At 43.5% G+C, this 18,440-nt stretch overlaps 2 protein-coding genes across 7 annotated transcripts in view; both read right to left on the bottom strand.

Annotated features, from left to right (window-relative positions):
- The window catches only part of myot (myotilin), a 28,606-nt gene extending 19,700 nt beyond the window's left edge, over positions 1-8,906 (bottom strand). The window contains exons 1-4 of the mRNA XM_064329394.1: positions 8,746-8,906; positions 804-859; positions 519-645; positions 82-147 (exon numbers count right to left, since the gene is read on the bottom strand). Coding sequence (XP_064185464.1) covers positions 82-147; positions 519-645; positions 804-811 — 201 coding nt within the window. The 5' untranslated portion in view covers positions 812-859; positions 8,746-8,906. The remainder of the gene's footprint in view (positions 1-81; positions 148-518; positions 646-803; positions 860-8,745) is intronic.
- Positions 8,907-11,704: 2,798 nt separating this feature from the next.
- The window catches only part of si:zfos-2326c3.2 (mitogen-activated protein kinase kinase kinase kinase 4), a 39,939-nt gene continuing 33,203 nt past the window's right edge, over positions 11,705-18,440 (bottom strand). For all 6 annotated transcript variants that reach the window (XM_064329386.1, XM_064329389.1, XM_064329390.1 and 3 more), the window contains 3 exons: positions 18,170-18,329; positions 16,172-16,311; positions 11,705-15,564 (listed from right to left, as the gene is read on the bottom strand). In XM_064329386.1, coding sequence (XP_064185456.1) covers positions 15,481-15,564; positions 16,172-16,311; positions 18,170-18,329 — 384 coding nt within the window. In that variant the 3' untranslated portion in view covers positions 11,705-15,480. The remainder of the gene's footprint in view (positions 15,565-16,171; positions 16,312-18,169; positions 18,330-18,440) is intronic.

Genomic DNA, 18,440 nt, shown 5'->3' with positions numbered 1-18,440 from the left:
TGAGGCAGTTCCATAATATACCACTGGAGGGAGACAAAGACATTGCTTCTGTCATCCTCAAAGCAAAATAGAAAAAATTACCTTTACAAATGTTGGGGCCACACCTCCATTCCCAGAATAATGCTGGCTGTATGATGGACTTTGGGTCTGGAAAAAAACAAAAAAAACAATGAGTTAACCCAGAAGATTGCTGGTGAACAACTGATGCCAATACTGCTCATCAGTAGCTGCATACAAACATTTTACATATCTGTACACGATATAACAAAATCTATATTTTCTTCATAAAAAGACCCAGATCAAATCAAGATATAATTTTTAATTTACATTTTTATGGTTTTTTAAAACTACTTCTATTTTTAACCAGCACTTTAACAGCAAATTAGGTGAGATTTTAATTTCACTTTCTTAGACAAAAACGGTAAGGGGCTTAAAATGTTGTGGGGGGTGGGGGTTTGTGGAGGGGGGACGTAGAGAGGTAGGGATTGTGGGGGGCTGGGATGGGGGTGGGGGGGTACCCTCTGGGGGCTGATGCACAGCGGCTGCACCAGGCTGGAGTGCCGCTGCTGGATCACGGTGGAGGAGGACGACTCCCTGGAGCAGGAGGAGATGGTGAGGGACATGGTGGTGGTCTTCTTCTGGACCCTAGAGGAGGAGGGGGGCGGAAATATCAAAATCGCAGTGTCACACAATACCAACTATATTTCATTCATTTTCTCCTCATTATCAACGCAATCCTGACAATAAATAAATGGTTAAAAGAGATTGAGGAGTAAGTACTGTCTGTGTCTGCATTGACTCACTGTGCCATGTTGCAGGCTTTCCCAGGGGCGTGGTGGGGTCCAGCTGCTGTAGATATCTGAAGAGAGGAGGGGTGTGGATGGCTGTTAATGAGGATGAATTGGAAATGGCATTCATTCTTAACCCTTTGAAGAGAAGGTCTTGTAGAATGGTTTTTTTTTCTTTTTCAAACTTCAGTGTTCTAGAACTCCATTGCTTTCAGTCACCAGTAGTGATTGTGACATCAGCATTAGAATGTTAAGAACATTCTAATCACATCTTTCTAATCTCACACCTTCAAGGATTAATTACACAAAATGCAATAACACAAAAATAAAAAAAAACTATTTAATCACTGTAGTTTGTTCATTTTCAATCCAGTTAATTAACCAGTACAAATCTGCCCAGGTCCTGTCCTGGTCATGCTCGCTGTCAAACTGCTCTCTAGCTTTTTGGAGCCCACCCAGCTAGCCCAGAGCATCCTGGCATTTCGGAGATGCGGCTGTAAATATGCCGGATTGCCGTGGGGAGTCCTGCTGTGATACCAACGGCCCCACAGGAAGCTCCATCAGACATCAGAGTCATGTGTTGACTCGGCTGTGATTGGCCAGGCAGTTGCCCCGGGTAACAGCGGGTGGATTGGAAGGGCAGGGGTTCTGAGTCCCAGCTGCCAGTGGGATCCCCTTTCTGTATAAATAGACGGCGTTTCATGCCATCATCCAGCGTGAGATTGGCAGATCTGGGAGTGAACTGAGAGTGGCTGCTGTACTCTGTAAACAGGGAGACCTCTCCTCTTTAGAACGGAAGTTGCAACACACTCCGGGCACTGTTGCACAGAAGCCGTCTTTTTTAAATTCGCTCCAAAATTAAAATGCGCCCCACGTGCGCAGTCCTTCCACATCGCTGTCTTGAACTGACAGTTAGTCATCGTTCACAACGCGACACGTAACGATGACATTAGTCATACAGCATTAGTCATAATCGATGGAAATTCAAGCATCCAGAAATCAACACCTGGCATTAGAATGATTAAACTCAGCTGTTCGGCTGTAGCTAAAGGCAATTTATTCAACAGCCACAGAAGAAAGAGGGGTCTGGTGACATTGAAGGAGGAGAATATTGATCACATGGTCATCTTTGGGCGCTGTCAGTGTGGCACAATGCAGTTGTGTTCGATGCATTCTCTCTTTCTCTCTTTTCTGTGGAGCCAGTCCCATTGGGCAGTGTTGGGAAAACTACTCTGACAGTGTTGTTCTACAAACTACCAATTACTTCACACTGAAAGGGTTTGAACTTTGGCAAAACTACTATAAAAATAAATGTAGCTTGCAAAATTACAATTACTCAAAAACCATAGCTCAAACTACTTAAAAAAAACTAGTTGTAAAAATAGTTGTATCAATAATAATAATTATTATTATGTTCCCCAGACATGGTGCTTGTGTGATCAATAGTTAGGAAATATAATAGGAAATATATATTTTAGGGCCAAAAATACTAGTCTGTGTAGTTAAGTACACCTCAAAATGACAAAAAAACTATTACAACCACTGCACAAATCTGAACGTAGTTGGACTGCTAGCAAACTGCAGCAAAATGCAATTAAGCTACTAGTTTAACCAGATATAGATAAACTACTCCCCCAACAGTGCCCAGAGGTATGTGAGCTGCCTTTTACCCCCTCAAACAACTATGCCCCCTCCCTGCCCACCCCACTCACCTTCCACCCGGCATTATGACAGAATTAGATCAGTGTTTCTAAACACTCCACCAGTACAGAAACAAGACACCCCAGAATGCAGAGCATGAAAACAACAACAAGCCACGAGCGGCAGTGCTTTGGGCTTAAAGGCGCAGTGATAAAGCACAAAAACTGGAGGGACAATTCAATCAAACCACAGCGGGTGATTGTCTTTAACTTTGATGGACAAATTCAATTAAGCTGTCACATAACTATATTTTTTTGTTGTGGTTGGATAATTTCAGAAACCACAAAGACTGTAGCAGAATAAACAGAATGTAATCCTCGCTTAAATAAGCTAGTCAAAGTTAAACAAAGTACCAAAGTAGTAAGACGGAATGGTCCCAAAAGCAAAAGTAGAAAAAGTAGAATTCTCAGTCACGCATATGTACTGTATCTTTAATACCTTTTAACGTGTCCAAAAGTAGATAAATAAAATAATAATAGTGATAATAACAATAACAATACAGATGAAAATAATATTTTTTGTATTTAAATGCACAAACACACATACGCACACACATACACACACATTTTATTTATTATATACAATTCTCCAGACACTTTGTTACTGAAACATCCTTTTAATGTCTATTAATAGCTCATCTTTGTGGTAACACATTTGTTCTTTTCAGTCATAAAGCTGGGACTTTCAGTAGCTTAACATTTACAGCTGCTGACTTTAGACTGGCATTTATACCGCTTAACAGATGTCTGCGATTCTGTGATGCCACTGAGGTTTTGTGCATATGTGTGTGGCGTGTGTTTGATGCCATGTTGTGTGTCTGTACGTGTGCATGCGTTTGTGTGTGTGTGTGTATATATGTGTGTATTTGTGTATTTGTGCTTGTGTGTGTGCATCTGTACGTGAGCATGCGTTTGCGTGTGTGTGTGTGTATCTGTGTGTGCGTGTGTGTGTGTGTGTGGTTGTGTGTGTGTGTGTGTGTGTGTGTATCTGTGTGTGTGTGTGTGTGTGTGTGTGCGTATCTGTGTGCGCGCGTAAGTGTGTGTGTGTGTGTGTGGGCGTATCGTGTGGGCGCTGTGTGTGTGGGTGTGTGTGTGTGTGGATCTGTGTGTGTGTGTGTGTGTGTGTGTGTGCGTGGTGTGTATCTGTATGCTCGACCAATGAGTCACAAAGCCACTTGAGGACTGAAACTGAAAACGGTTATTACCCGAAGCCACATTTGAGTACACAGTGAACGACATTGAGCACATAATGATCTACACGCAGCAGTGTGACCTGTACCATACACACAATCAGAGCTATTGAAGCCATTTCATTTTAGGAACGCGTGGGGTACAAATGCACCGCGGTGTTTCCTGAGCTTGGACGGACGCCGGAAACACAAAGGTCCCATGCCGGACTCCGCCCCCCTGGGGGGTGGGGGGGGGGGGGGGCTGGGGGGCGGTGTCAGCCGGTGAAAAACGCGAGTTTGGCTGGCCCCAGCGGTCACCGTGGGGTTTTGTATCGCCAAATAAATTAATAGGCTCTTAAGTAGTGCTTTCTTTTTTGTTGCCATTTTCTCCCCAATTTAGTCGTTATACCAATTCCTTGTGTGTATCACGGTCCTGGTCGATGCGCTATCCTCTGTCGGTCTGGGGAGGGTGTAGACTACCGCATGCCTCCTCCGATGCATGTGGAGTCGCCAGCCGCTTCTTTTCACCTGACAGCGAGGAGTTTCACTGGGAGAGCTCAAAGCGTGCGGATCTCCCCCAGATCCCCTCCCTGCTGAACAGGCGCCCTGACCAACGAAGGAGCGCTTTCTGATGCTCGGTAAACACACCTTTGCCTCAGGGTGTTGAGGCACTCGCTTCAGCCATTGTGGTATTCTGAGCCCCCCACTGGAGGGGTGAAAAAAAGGGGGGGGGGGTCTGATTTCCTGGCCCCCCCTTACCACTTATCAGCCAGTTATGTAGCCTCTGAAGCCCAGGGGGGTGCTGCCGATCTGGGGGCGGGGGCTGTGGGGTGGTTGGGGGAAACCCGAGCTGCCCCGCGTCTAATTCGGTTCCCTTCTCGGCGTTGGATTTAGAAACACACATGGTGCGTGATAAATCTTCCCCTCCCCAGGTCTGGCGTGTCACCGGCTGCAGCAGAGCGCCTTCCAAATCCTCTCATGGGTGGGGTGGGGGGGGGGGGTCACACTGGTCTTTCCTGTATGGGGCCTGCTTTTTGTTACTTTTACCAGTTCGTTAAGGGACAAAACCTCATGAAACGTTGTGTTGAAACCACAAGTGTTCTGGGCTAAAGGGGTGAGTGCCAGGTGGATGGGGGGGGTGAGAAAGGTTATGAGAAGATGGGACAGATTTTTGGAGATTCCGTCGGTGTGTGTCCAGTAAAATGTTCAGCATTAATTCAACTCGTAACGGAGTACACATGAATACAATAGGGACTATACGTAGACTCTGCAAGAGTTGGCTGAGCACATCACTGCGTGCCTCTAGAGGTGTCAGGTCACATGACAAAGTTGGTGTTCAGTGCGAAAGGGCAAGCTTAAGCTGCACCAAAAACCCCCTGCTGCAATAGGACAGTCCCGGTGAACTAGGTCACTTCTCCAGTGAGGATTCTTCTCTTTAGCACAGTGTGAATTGACTGTTATTGCTCGCCTTGTGCTGGACGTTATGCCTGTTAAAAACTGCCATGGACCACACACTGGCAACAAGCGAGGCGCATTTATTCTGCCTCTCAGCTGTCAGTTCTGGCTCTCGGCCGTTAGTTCTGATTCTTGGCTGTTTTCATGCCAAGTTTTCTTTCGTACGTCCGCTGCGAAGCACCTTTGTGACATCGTCTCTGTAAAAAGCGCTACACAAATAAAATTGAACTGAATTGAAATAGTTCATCGTTCTTCTGGTAGAGAGAGAACAGCAGAAGAAAAAAAGTTATTTTTATCAAATTGTTATCATTCTCTAAATGTGTTTTTATTCTTTATATTTTTCGGTGTAGCCTTCCACAAACTGCTGATGATCAAAGGCTTGTGTTGGCTCAACAGCTGTTTTTTTTACTATGGCTCCACATATCAGTTTCCAGAGACAGAGCACATTCCTATGAAACACAATTAAAATATCTCGGCATTCCTCCAAAAGGGTACAGCTGGGTGTGATCATTTCACCCACCACAAAAAACAAAATGGCTGCTTAGAGACCTGAAAAAGTTGTTATAATCGTGTTATAACCATGCTGAAAATGCATCAAAGATGATCAACATCAGATCATTACATTTGCTTCAGTCATTTTATTTTATTGGGTTGTTAAAGGGGTGTCATAGCCATGGTGTTTTCTGATCTTAACGCTTGTGGCGGTGTTCCCGCCTGACCATAAACTGAAGTACACGGATGACAGAAACAGTACGCACCTGTTATAAACATGGTATAGGTCACATATAGCACAGGTGGTCATCCTACACTGCCATATATCCGTCAATCATACAGCTATGTTGGACTTGGTCCTGGACATAATCTTGGCAATTAACACCACTCTGGTTCCTTCACGTAGGTTTAACGCAATTTTTTCTTTGAGAAGATTAGCCTTAGTTTTAAAGGTAAAATATCAAGCGTAGTTGCAACTGAAGTCACTTAATAATAGCAGATAGTAGTTCTGTTTTTTTTTTTTGTATGGCCACAGATGTGATATTACATCTGTTTCATTGAATAACTCTAAGTTTATTTTCAAATCCAGGACTGGGGCCACAGGCCAAGTTAAACAGTTCAACAAAAAAAATAAGATGAGGTAATGGACTTGCAACTTTTTTTCCCTGAATGCTGCTGTGCCATTTGTCAGCACCTGGACTCTTAAGTTTCGGTGAAATAACAAACTCTGGCCTGAAACTAAAGAACCGCTTTGGATATATTTTGCAGACAGCCCACAGTTCATGAGCATTCTGTCATTCAGGTGTAATGGCCGACTGAACCAAATGGAAAACTTCCTGCTTCTGCAACCGATAGGTCCTGACCTCCAACCGGTGCAGTTTGTTAAGATTAAAGGAAGCACAAACAAGCCTTCAATGGTCTAGTCTTTAAAAAGCCAAACATTCAATTGTGAGTCTGACTGCAGCACAGCAATTGGTTAAAATTGAAATACCGTTAAAGGTTCAATACTGTTTTGCTTCCTTTTATGATAAGAAACAAAACCTACACTATAGAAGAATGCATTCCTTCATTACGGTTGAGATAATATTTTGTCCACAGGGTTCCTGACAGAATACATTGACATTTTGGCATGGGACTGCCAGTTCAACTGTGGGATTAAAAGGTCAAAGGGATATTTTTACTCATTTTCTCTAAATTGTGTCAGCTAAATAAAAGCCTACAGTTTTGAGCTTGCCACACGGTCTTGTTCCTGAATGGTGCAGATTTGTTTTTGCTTCCTGATTAGTTTGTCATAAGGAGTCAGTTGGTAGTCTTTGGCTTTTTCCAGGGCAAACTGTGTTGCAGGCTTTTATGCTTTTATCAATGTCATACTCATGGTTTTCTTTTTGCAGAAACAATTGCATAACTTCGAGCTGGGCTTTCAAAATCAGACTGGCATCCTGATGCTGAATCACTTTTGATGGGAAATAGATGAGAATGAGCTTCTTTATAACAGACACATTGTTCCTAGGAAATCATTGCGATAAAAATTTGTTGGGTGTGAAATATAGTTCGACAAAAGCTCGTAAAATCAGATTATGAAGCACTTCTGAACTTCAGTGGAATTCCACAGAATGTTCTGAATGAATAGGCAACAGACCAACCCAAGATAACTTGAATACTCGTACTGGTCTCCACATAATTTGTATGGATCTCTGAACAGTTTTCCTTCCTTTTGATTAAACGGAACAGTTTCTGTTTTGCTCTCTGAAGTTTGGCGGCCACGTTGGTTGGCCCTCCGCATTCCCCTAGTCCCTCAGCTATATTTAACCATCTTATTGATGTGCTCGAGCATATTTAGGGGCATGGAGACAAGGAGAAGACATGGTGGCAAGACCATTGCTGATGTATGGGAACCACCCCTCCCCCCACCAGAGTGTCCCCTGATTGGATTAATGGACTCTCCCATCGGAAAACACCGAACAAGATGGCCGACGATCATGGCTGCGGCACTTCCCCCTGTTGTCGAGAGGCACGTTCCCAGTGAGGCTGCAAATGAACGCAGATGCCAGCGCAATTTGTCACATCCAGGACGAGTTCAGGGAGCCCCTTGATGTCTGCACATTAGCGGCAAACTCAACGTCGACACTTCGCTAACTCTCGGCTCATTTTCACGTTGAGATTGGAGTTAACAACTGTTTTCGTCACCTCTAAGCAGTACGAATTATACTGTCCGTCAAAACCATGCAGTGCATGGACCTGCCCTAAGCACAGGGAAGGGAAATCCCATCCATATTTAGCAGTAGTTTTATTGGGGCCTAAGAGATCCCTTGGGTTCCACTTACCACATAAGCAATCTTCAGCGGTAACCACCTTAAAGCCATTCAGGAATTTTGGTATCTCTATCATAAATACCTATAGGGGTTGCACCAAGACAACAAAGCCCCTGTGTCCTACATCAGCGCACTAGTGGTGTGGACATATGGTCATGTGATCTGCGATGGGCCAATCGTAGCAGATGCTTTGCAAAAGCAAAGTAAAAGGATGTTTTATTTGCCCCGTTACTGCTTGCTAACCCCCCTCCCACCTGCTTGAACAGTTCCCCCAGAAACAGTTCCTCCAATCGCTTCACCCTCTGCACCACGAATCCTACCACATTTACAGGTCCTTTATCGCACATCTACTCCTGAATGCAACATATTTTAATTAAACAGATCTAAATACCAAAAATAATCTGCCACGAGCTTGAAATCCATTCCGTTAGAAATGTCGAGTCATGTTCAGCATTCTTCCCCACTGCCACAGTAGCTGTATCCCACAAAACCTATTTTGGACTTAAGTTCTAAGATGGCCCTCAAACCAAGGAGTACACTTGAGTGACTCCTTTCACCCTCGATCAAAATGGCTGAAGTTGAAGAGGGCACCGCAGCTCTTGTTACCTGCACCCACAGAGGCTGCAGAGTCGACACTTAACCACACGCTGGCTCACGAGTGAGGACCCCGAGGCACAAGGAGCACTCACCAACTCTTAATCCCCCCAAAACAGCCACCTCCTTTCCCTCCCTCTGATAATTGTTCCTCCGGGGGGCGGGTGGGGTGGGGTGGGGTGGCGGGGTTGGAAAATAAAAGCAGAGCTTGGCGCTGTGAAATCAGGGGTCTTACCGGAGGATGGCCTCGGGGGGCGGTGGAGCCGAAACTATTCCAGTGGGCGAAGGTGAAGGCGCGCGTGGGACCGGGTATCCGCTACTCCCAGTCCTCTCCCTGTCACAGCTTTCTGCTCCTGGGCAGCGCTCAGAGAGCACAGAGGACCCCCCTCTCCGCACAGGCAGGAGGTCATCTACGGTGGAGGGAGGGGGGGCGGGGGGGGGAGGTTTGGGGTGGGCGGTGGGGAGGGAGGAGGGGGAGACACTGGTTCCAAGGGAGCGTCTGGAGGGGGGGAATAAATCGAGGAAGTGAGCTCAAGCCCTGTCTCAGGTTACCGTTTCTCCGCCCCAACGCAGCTGACTCCACAGTTACAGGAAAACCCAACGCCGGGACCTCTCAAATATAGACGGACGGGGCAGGGCAAGGGCCCGCCCGGTTACACCGCTCGGCTCCGCGCAAAAAACGAAAATACCAGGCGGAAAGCCCGGGGTGTTTTGGACGAGGGCGCGCAGGTCCCCCCCCCCGCTAACAGCTCTTACCTGTGAAACATGCGCACCTGTGGCAGTGCTGGGAATCTCGAATGCGCGCCAGGGCGACGGGGCCCGAGGATGGAGTTTTTAATGTTTTCCGTTCCTCAGCGGCCTTTGGTTGACGTATGAGGTGTGAAGTGCGTCGGATTAAGAGCGCTTTACCTGGAAAATAAATACCGTAAGCGTGCCGGGTGACAGGACAGTACGGCTAAATGTTTAATTAGACGTACGATGATCTTTCCCCGAAACAGTGCTGGACTGAATTCTGGACCATTTAAAATCTGATTTATGACCCTCTGCCCCCCCCCCCCCCCCCCCAACACCCTTACTCTGCTGTCCCTCTGGCCCACGTCTGTGAGGTGCACAGAGAATTTAAACGTAGTCGGCGGTTGGTCACTGAGCCAGAGAAGGTCACACTTCGGTTACTCAGAGTGCCACTGCCCTGCACCTCAGAGTTCAAGTCAGATATTTCAGACTTTTTAAAATGTATTTATTTTTCTACTATAAATACTATAAAACATTTGCTGCTTTGAATTGACAAACCGAAGCTCTTCGCTTCTGGGCTAATAGCATAACTATTAGCAGGAGACACTGTCAGTAATTTTAATTTGAAAGCTGATGTTGCACTATGATATCAGGGGAATGCTCAATAAAACAAAGCATGCTGATGCATCACTCAGACAGAGGGAAACCTCTATTACTTAATCAAAGGCAGAATGGAAAATATTCCTGAAATTCCTGAGTCAGCTCCTTCTATAAGACGCAAAAGAAATATACTAGCATATAGCATTCCAGGGTATGTTTTTAAAATAAGTTTTTTTTTTTTCCTAGCAAAAGGGTCATTTAATCACCATAATCAATTACAGCAAGAAGTTGCCTTATTAGACCCCAAAATGTTCTCTGCAGCTATTGACACAGATCCACTCAATAAAGCCGCAGGTTCTCTTCTGCACAGAATGCTGTCTTCAACACCACAAATGCAGTACATTAATAAAAGAAATGGCATGTCCTTAATGGTACTCAGTTGCAATTTCATCCCAGTAATAATTTCACTGAGGTCATGGGGTCATTTTAAGCAGGACATTTTCCTAGTCTTGAAATCCAGGCAGTACATCCGGTAGAACCATTAAATGCTATTGTGCAACTGATTAAATACCCAATTAGGTATACGACCCAATGGGAAATTCACGTTCTTAACCCAAAAGAAACATTAAATTTTTCACCACTTAATGGCAAAATATACGAGCCGCATTGCAGAAGCAGCCCATTGTGCACGTAGCACTGTTTCTACATTTACAAGGCAATTGATCTGAATGAAACAGTGCCGCCCAGTGGCACAACGACTGCAGCTCAGGGGCCAGTCTATGTTCTCCTGCGGACACGTGTGACCATGAGCTTAGTTCACATATTTGGCAGTGTCACACGATGTCACCACTGGAACCCCTATGGCAAAAACAGGTACGTGTGACCATGAGCTAAGCTAACGTAACTGGTAGCATCATAGTGTCACCTTTAGAACTCCTATGGCAAAAACAGGTACGTGTGACCATGAGCTAAGCTAACATAACTGGTAGCATCATAGTGTCACCTTTAGAACTCCTATGGCAAAAACAGGTACGTGTGACCATGAGCTAAGCTAACGTAACTGGTAGCATCACACAGTGTCACCTTTAGACCTCCTATGGCAAAAACAGGTACGTGTGACCATGAGCTTAGTTCACATGATAATTGGCAGTGTCACACGGTGTCACCATGGGAACTCCTATTGCAAAAAGAAAAAAGAAATTAAACTTTTCCCTGAGGGCAAGAAGTCCCTGCACCACAGAACAGACATTATCTTGAGGTAACCAAGCAACCAAGAGCACCACTTATTTTCAATTAGACACATATTAAGGAATTGTAAATCACATTACATTTTAAACCTTTTTCCAATTAAAATGCTATAAAATATTTTCTTGTACGGCTGGCTAGTTAGAGTAGCTATGCACTGCAAGCATTAGAGGACAGGTAACTACTTTAGCAACTTCATCCATGGTAAATTGGCTTTCACATTAATTCACACATTTGGTTACTTATTAAATTAAATCAAAGTAATTATTCCAGACTCAACAACAGGTTTTTAATGAATGAATCTTCCTCAAACTAAAATGTTTTTTTTCAAGTGTTATGAATAAGAGGATAATGTTCTAACCATAAGGGAGTTTTTTTAAATGAGGTTTTAGGCATATGATTTTATTCTAAACCATTTTATTGCATGACAGAATGCATATAAAATTACAAGACTTAATTTAGAGCTTAACTAGTCAAATGGGGACTTGTATCGAAAGTAACATTCAGATATACAGTGCATGCTGTACACATAAAAATGTTTACAAAAATCCAGTGCACAAAAGCTAAATAAGCATAAGAATTATGCATTAGAATGAACAAAAGAAACTTGAGAAAAGTTGGGAGAATGATTATCTTTTAATATAATAGGGACATTATTACAAATTTCTGAGAAAAATGTATAAGCAAAAAAACTTACCAAATACATTTTCTTTGAAACAGTAAATAGTCTGTAATGCTTGTTATTTTACATTTTCACAGGCAAAAAAAAAAAAAGAAAAAAAAAAGAAAAACAGGCATTGGACATTTGTCAAAAAATAAAAATAAAATAATAATTCTTGTCTCACATTTCGCTCAATTTGCATTTCATTGGCAAGCATGTATACTGTCAACCTTCTAGAACATCTTAAAGCAATGGCACTATTCTTGGCACACAAACCCCGAAATCTCCTCGACTTTCTTAGCAGAACCGCCCCTAAACAGCAGCGGCTCACAGACCTCTACTACACTGCACACTTGCACCCGCCCTACGTCAACTTGCTCTGTCCTTCCATCTCTCGCTACACCTCCATTATACTTCCTGGCAAACCAGTCCCATTTCCCATTTCAAATGACAGGTTTAAAAAAAAAATACAATCCACACTTTAAAGCCACCAATTCCATACAACTTCAACCACGACAACACTTATAAATGGCACGACAAACATGCCATATACTTAATATGCCTTTTTCCCCTTGATGAATTAAAGCAGTGGCCTCTGAAAACAGGCAGCCAGTTTAACAGCTACTTGACAGCTTTATATTATAAGGGTTGTACAAAAACCCTTATAATTCGCAGAAACACAATGCAGTTTCAATGCAGTTTGGAGAAAAATTGGAGAGAGAGAAAAAAACCTAAAGAACTAAAATATCCTCTCTGTTATGACACCAGCAGTTCAGGCTGATGGCTTTCAAAACCATGTTACAGTCATACATTAACAGTACTTGTTCCTGAAAATATGTAATCGTTCTTCTTAACCAGCTACTACTGATGAATTGTTTTCCACTAGCCTATGTTCTGCTTATATTTGTCAAATGTATTTAATTTAGGACTACAGGGCTTCTATTGCTGTGGCAAAAATAATCACAGAAAATCACCTGGTTGGCTGTGGGAAGAAGCACGCTGACTGTAACTGTTACTTCAGTTCATAAAAATCAGACAAATTCCTATTACAGTGATAGTTTGTACTGTACGTTTTCAAAAGAAGTACCTCATATCTTGAGCTGAGTAATGCGCTTGTCAGTTGAATGCACCTGAAAACTATTATCTATTTACAGCCACACCCAGAAAAAGAGGAAGAAAGGTCAATATTGATAATACAGTACAAGGTTAATTCATAACAATCTGTCATTTAGAGAAAGATATTATCTACTTAAATATGTTTACAGAACCAGCTGTATTACCAACATAAACGTCATTGTAACATTTACATATAGCTCCACCTGGTGGCCATAATGCAAGGTGAAGACAAACACAACACGGCACAGCATAACATAACATTTTTTTGGGAGGTGGGCAAAGGGGTAAAAAAAAAAAAGTACAATCATTCAGCATCAAAAAGGATCAGCACAAAGCAAAATACAAAAGTGTTCTTCACAATTCTGAAAATCCCAAAATTTAGTGGAAACTACTACTTTTCAAGAGGAGAATTATGAACAACTGCTCTTTCACTTATACATTAGACTGACAAATTAAGTACATTTAGGAAACTGTAAAAGTAAGATCATTTTAATATTTATTCAAATTAATGCAACATATGAAGTGATTCACATTTTTTTCAAGCCCATATATTTTCCAGGGTAGCTGGATGTCTAAGTTGTCCATCATCAATAGTTAACTGCATTTTCTTCACAAGCGATATGTATTCATTTTTATCACAGATACTGGCATTCACACCTTATTCAGCTGAAACTGCATGGAAGGTCCTTCTAAGGCGGGGTGTCCAATCTTATCCAAAAAGGGCTGGTGTGGGTGCAGGTTTTTGTTCTGTCCCAGCCACAAGACACCTGATTCAACTTATCAAGGTCTTGATCAATGACTATGATTAGTCTGTTATGTCTTAGTCCTGGGATAAAACAAAAGCCAGCACCCAAATCAGAATAAGCCCTTTTCGGTTTTGACTGGACACCCCTGTTCAAAAGCCATATTAGTTATTTCACAAAGACTATGTTCTGCCTGTTTTATATAGTAAGAGTCACCACCTTATACAGAACTGATTTCCAACCTTACATTTCTCCCCTTTTCTCAAATTTACATAATACTGAATATGTATGAAGACAATAAAAAGTCTTTTTTAAACTGTTAGAATAAAGCATTTCTTACAGATATTGTACAATAAATCACATCAATAGTGCAAAGGACTATATGTTATGAAAACACCTTTACTCCCTACATGCAGATGACCAAGTAGATATAAAATCTATAAAAAACAGTGCAAATAATATGTACATCCACCAAGGTAAGGAAAGACCTATTGGACTAATCTTATCTCTTTTTTACTTCATAAAAACAAGTGCAACACACCGTCCCTGAAGAGGCGTAGGGCTATTGCTCGCCTTCTCAGACTGAACGGGGACAGGCCATATGTTTACTTCGTCATCTGAAAAGCAGATTTTTCCTGAATACTGATGGACATTATGTAATATTAGATCTGCAGACTAGCGGCGGCTAACGCAAGAATTACTCCCACTCATACAGTACGTTTGCCTCAAGACAAGCGGAAGCCCCTTCATCAATTAAACGAGCGAATGCTAACTGAACTGATCTAAAATTAATTCTGCCATCCAAATGGGCATCGTGAAACAAACAGGGTCAGTTTTCTTAGTGTAGAACAACAAACCTTTTCAGAATATGCAAGTTGAAAAAGTAATATTAATGCACGTGTGCAGACAAAATAGTATCCATTTTAGTGACACCAATTCCATCATATATGCACGGATTTACAGTCATTACTAGTCACCAGGTCATTGTAGTCCAGACTTTAATGCTTCATGGGAATTTTAAACAATATAATGAACACTGGTCCCATACTCTCCTCCACAGAATAGGGACCAGTGCTATTTATTTCCAGCGCCCATCAAATACTGATCAGGCATCAACTATATTATCATGTTCTTACTTTTATGAATCGATGAAGACACCTCACTGCCTTGAAGCCTTGAAGATTTTATAGAGGACCTCCATCTATTATAACCTACAACAAACACCATAAGAGATGCAGTCTGTGTGGATCTATCCCATAATGCTATGTGTGCACACCATGCATGTTCCCTGACATTTTCTATGGTTCAGTTTATTACAACTGAGAGAGATGACGATGTGAACAGCAACGACAGCAGGCTCCGAAGCGGCATGGGAGATCTCTGAGCATGTTATAATAACATGACGAACGCATGGTTGAGTCACATCATTTCTAGCATTCAGGTACAGATAAGAGATCATCCAACAGCTATCCACTCTTGAATGTAGGCACTGGACGAAAAACATTCTACTTTGAGGGCTCTCTATAAAATCGAATCCCCCCGGGAATATTGAAACTGTCGGAAATTTGCTCTGAGGTATATATCTAGTGCTTAAAATATGATACTCCTTTTATTGCACACGTTAAATGCCAACGGCAATAACAACAGCCTACGGTGTTGGACCTCGGGGCTCGCATTAACAGGCGTTGTGAACAGTACGAGGTTTACAAAGCAAAACGTTCTCTCTTTTTCAAAATCGGGATAAGCCCACGTATAAAAAACCTGACAAACCGAATCCTGGGCGCGTTTTGGGCTGAGAACCCTGAAATGCTTGTGCTTTTTTCAAAAAAAAAAAAAAAAAAAAAAAAAAAAGAGTGACCGCGAGCTCCGGGGGTCACCAGTTGAAGAGGGAGTTCTGCCCCAGAGTCATGAAGTAGATCTGGCTGCTACCGCCCGACTGCACCGAGGCAAAAAACACCTTTCAGATGGAGAGAGGGACACAAGATGGACAGTGAGTAATCAAGCACGCACACACGCACACGGTCCATTTTAACACTTTGATATACATACATAACACATATCATTTATTTTTGTGCTCGATTTGAGTTGAAAGTGACTTCCTCCGCTTACAAAAGGCATTCCGGTAGACGGCCACTGACTAACAGATAGTGTAGATGCGCTAACAACAATAGGGTGCTAGCATGGCGTAACAAACCAATAAAGTGGTGCTAGCATGGCGCTAACACGCAGATAAAGCGGTGCTAGCATGGCGCTAACAAACCAATAAAGTGGTGCTAGCATGGCGCTAACAAACCAATAAAGTGGTGCTAGCATGGCGCTAACAAACCAATAAAGTGGTGCTAGCATGGCGCTAACACGCATAAAGTGGTGCTAGGATGGCGCTAACACACATATAAAGTGGTGCTAGCATGGCGCTAACACACATATAAAGTGGTGCTAGCATGGCGCTAACAAACAGATAAAGTGGTGCTAGCATGGCACTAACAAACCGATAAAGTGGTACTAGCATGGCGCTAACAAACAGATAAAATGGTGCTAGGTGCTAGGACAAGTGGGGTCCTTACTTTGTCGTTCCTCTCGCATAGAAACTTGAGCTTCTGCGCCTTCTTGTGCATGAAGACCCCCTCCAGGTTTCCTGTTTCGGCAGACCGCAGCTCGATAGCTTTGTCCCCCCAGCCCATCACCTGGTTGGACTGGAGGTAGGCTGTAGAAATCACACATACACACAAACACACACACACATAAACACACAGAGCTTTTAACCATTTAACATTCTAAAGCTGATGTTACAACTTCACATTACATTACAGGCATTTAGCAGATGTTGTTATCTAGAGCGACTTGCGCAACTTTTTACAGAGAATTTACATTGCATCTATTTATGCAGCTGGATATGTACAGCAGTGCAATATAGAACTGCAATGCAGGTTAAGAACCTTGCTGAAGGGCACAACGGCAGTGTCCTACCTGGAAATCAATCCCGTGACCTTTTAGGTTACAAGACCAGCTCCTTACCCATTATAATACACAGCCACCTGTGTTACAATCACTGCTGGCAAATGAAAGCAATGGAGTTCTAAAACACTGACTATATGATAAAAAAAATTAAAAAAATAAAAACCTTCCCAAAAACCCACTCTTCAAAGGCTTAAATATACAGGCTGGAGGCAGACTGTGGGAACCACACACGCACACACACAGGGAGAGCTTTTAAATATACAGGCTTTTAGGCTACACTAAGCCGCTCTCTTTCAAGACGCACTGGCAACGCAACATGAGATGCATTTTTAAAAATCAATAGGGCCCTGCGCCCCCCCCCGCCCCCCTCCCCCGCCCTTCCTCTTTTCCACTGCGCACTCTAGCGCTTTTATTTACGCTCAGCCTGAAAAAGAGGAGCGGCATCTTTCAGGCGATTCCCCCCACAGAAAACTCATCCCTCTGATTAATGACCCGGTCAGCGGGCCCAAAACGATCAGCCTCGCGGAACATCTTATTTTTAGACCCCGGCGCCCCGATTCTGTCAGGACGGGTTGGATCCGGTTCGCCTCTTTCGCTTTTTAACGTCCGGCTCGCTACTGTCTGCGCCCAGTGATCCGTTTACAACTAGCACTGTGTTATCTCAGTTATCCATCATTTCAAATGCAGCAGAACAACCGGACATCCACGAAATGCTAAATAGAAGACCACCACGTGTTTGTGTAGGCACGCTTGTGCATCTGATTATGAAGAGATTCTATAATCTAGAAGGCCTTATGGTAAATAACTTACACTTTATGCATCGTTGGTGTCAGGAAAAACCTCATACTTTTGTTTTTAACCACACATTAAAAGTTGTCAACCAGAAACTTTGTACTGTTTAAAGTTTCATAGCTCAACAACGAATAAAACTGGACGAAAACCCCACGTGACTATGTTTCACCTTAAAGGGGAAGTGATGCACTTGGTTATGTGGCTTATTTGAGTGTCCTGTGGCAATACAACAGGACCCTCTTTGTGTTGTTATGTATTGTTTCGTCCTCACAATTCATCTTATTATCATCTTGTCTTAGTTAAAAAGCAAACAAACCAGAGTCGCATTATCAAGTGCTTCACTGTCCCTTTATTACTGTGCTGATAGATGATCCTTCAGAATTCAATTTTTTCGGAGAGTTTTTGCACAACACTGATGGTATGGTCGATTTCAACTTAAATTCTGCCCACACGGCTACCTACTTACTGGAACAGTTCCCATTAAAGGCCCTTTTAACCATTTTACTACTCTCCGGCCCACGCTGAAGCAAAACATCACACCGGGAATTAAATTCTCTGAAAAAAAAGGCTTCTTTGGCTTGTCTTAATAGGGCAACCCTTTTTACTTCCTCATGGAACCCTCTATGGTAAGTGTGAAAAATTCTAATCCTCCCGACAAAGAACCCTTGAGCTGGACAGGGTTCCCCTACGGAGACACGGAGGAGCTTTTTAGGAACCCTTGAGGAGCCCTGAGAGCGTAGACCCCCCTTCAAGGCCTGGTCTCGGCACAGCTGAAAATCCAAAAGCGTGGCTCGGTCGGCACGGACACGCACCCACGGAGGCGGGCATCTCCCCCCACTGCAGCACCGTCTCCTTGGCGATGCGGCCGTAGGTGTCGATGTAGACGCCCTCGTCCTCGTAGCACACCAGCACCTCCATGCCGCTGGTGTTGGGCAGGATGATGATGGCGTGGGGCCGGATGACGCCGTGGATCTGAGGGGGCGAAAAGGGAGAACGGGCGTCATGAAACCACAGACGTGGGCGGGCGCACGCTCACCTTTCTCCAGCCCCCGCCTCCCCCCCCCCCCGGCCTTCTGACGCACA

The sequence above is a fragment of the Anguilla rostrata genome, chromosome 3 (assembly GCF_018555375.3).
Source record: "Anguilla rostrata isolate EN2019 chromosome 3, ASM1855537v3, whole genome shotgun sequence".
NCBI classification, from domain to species: Eukaryota; Metazoa; Chordata; class Actinopteri; order Anguilliformes; family Anguillidae; genus Anguilla; species Anguilla rostrata.
The sequence above is the reverse complement of the archived record's forward strand: the minus strand, read 5'-3'. Positions and strand labels throughout refer to the sequence as shown.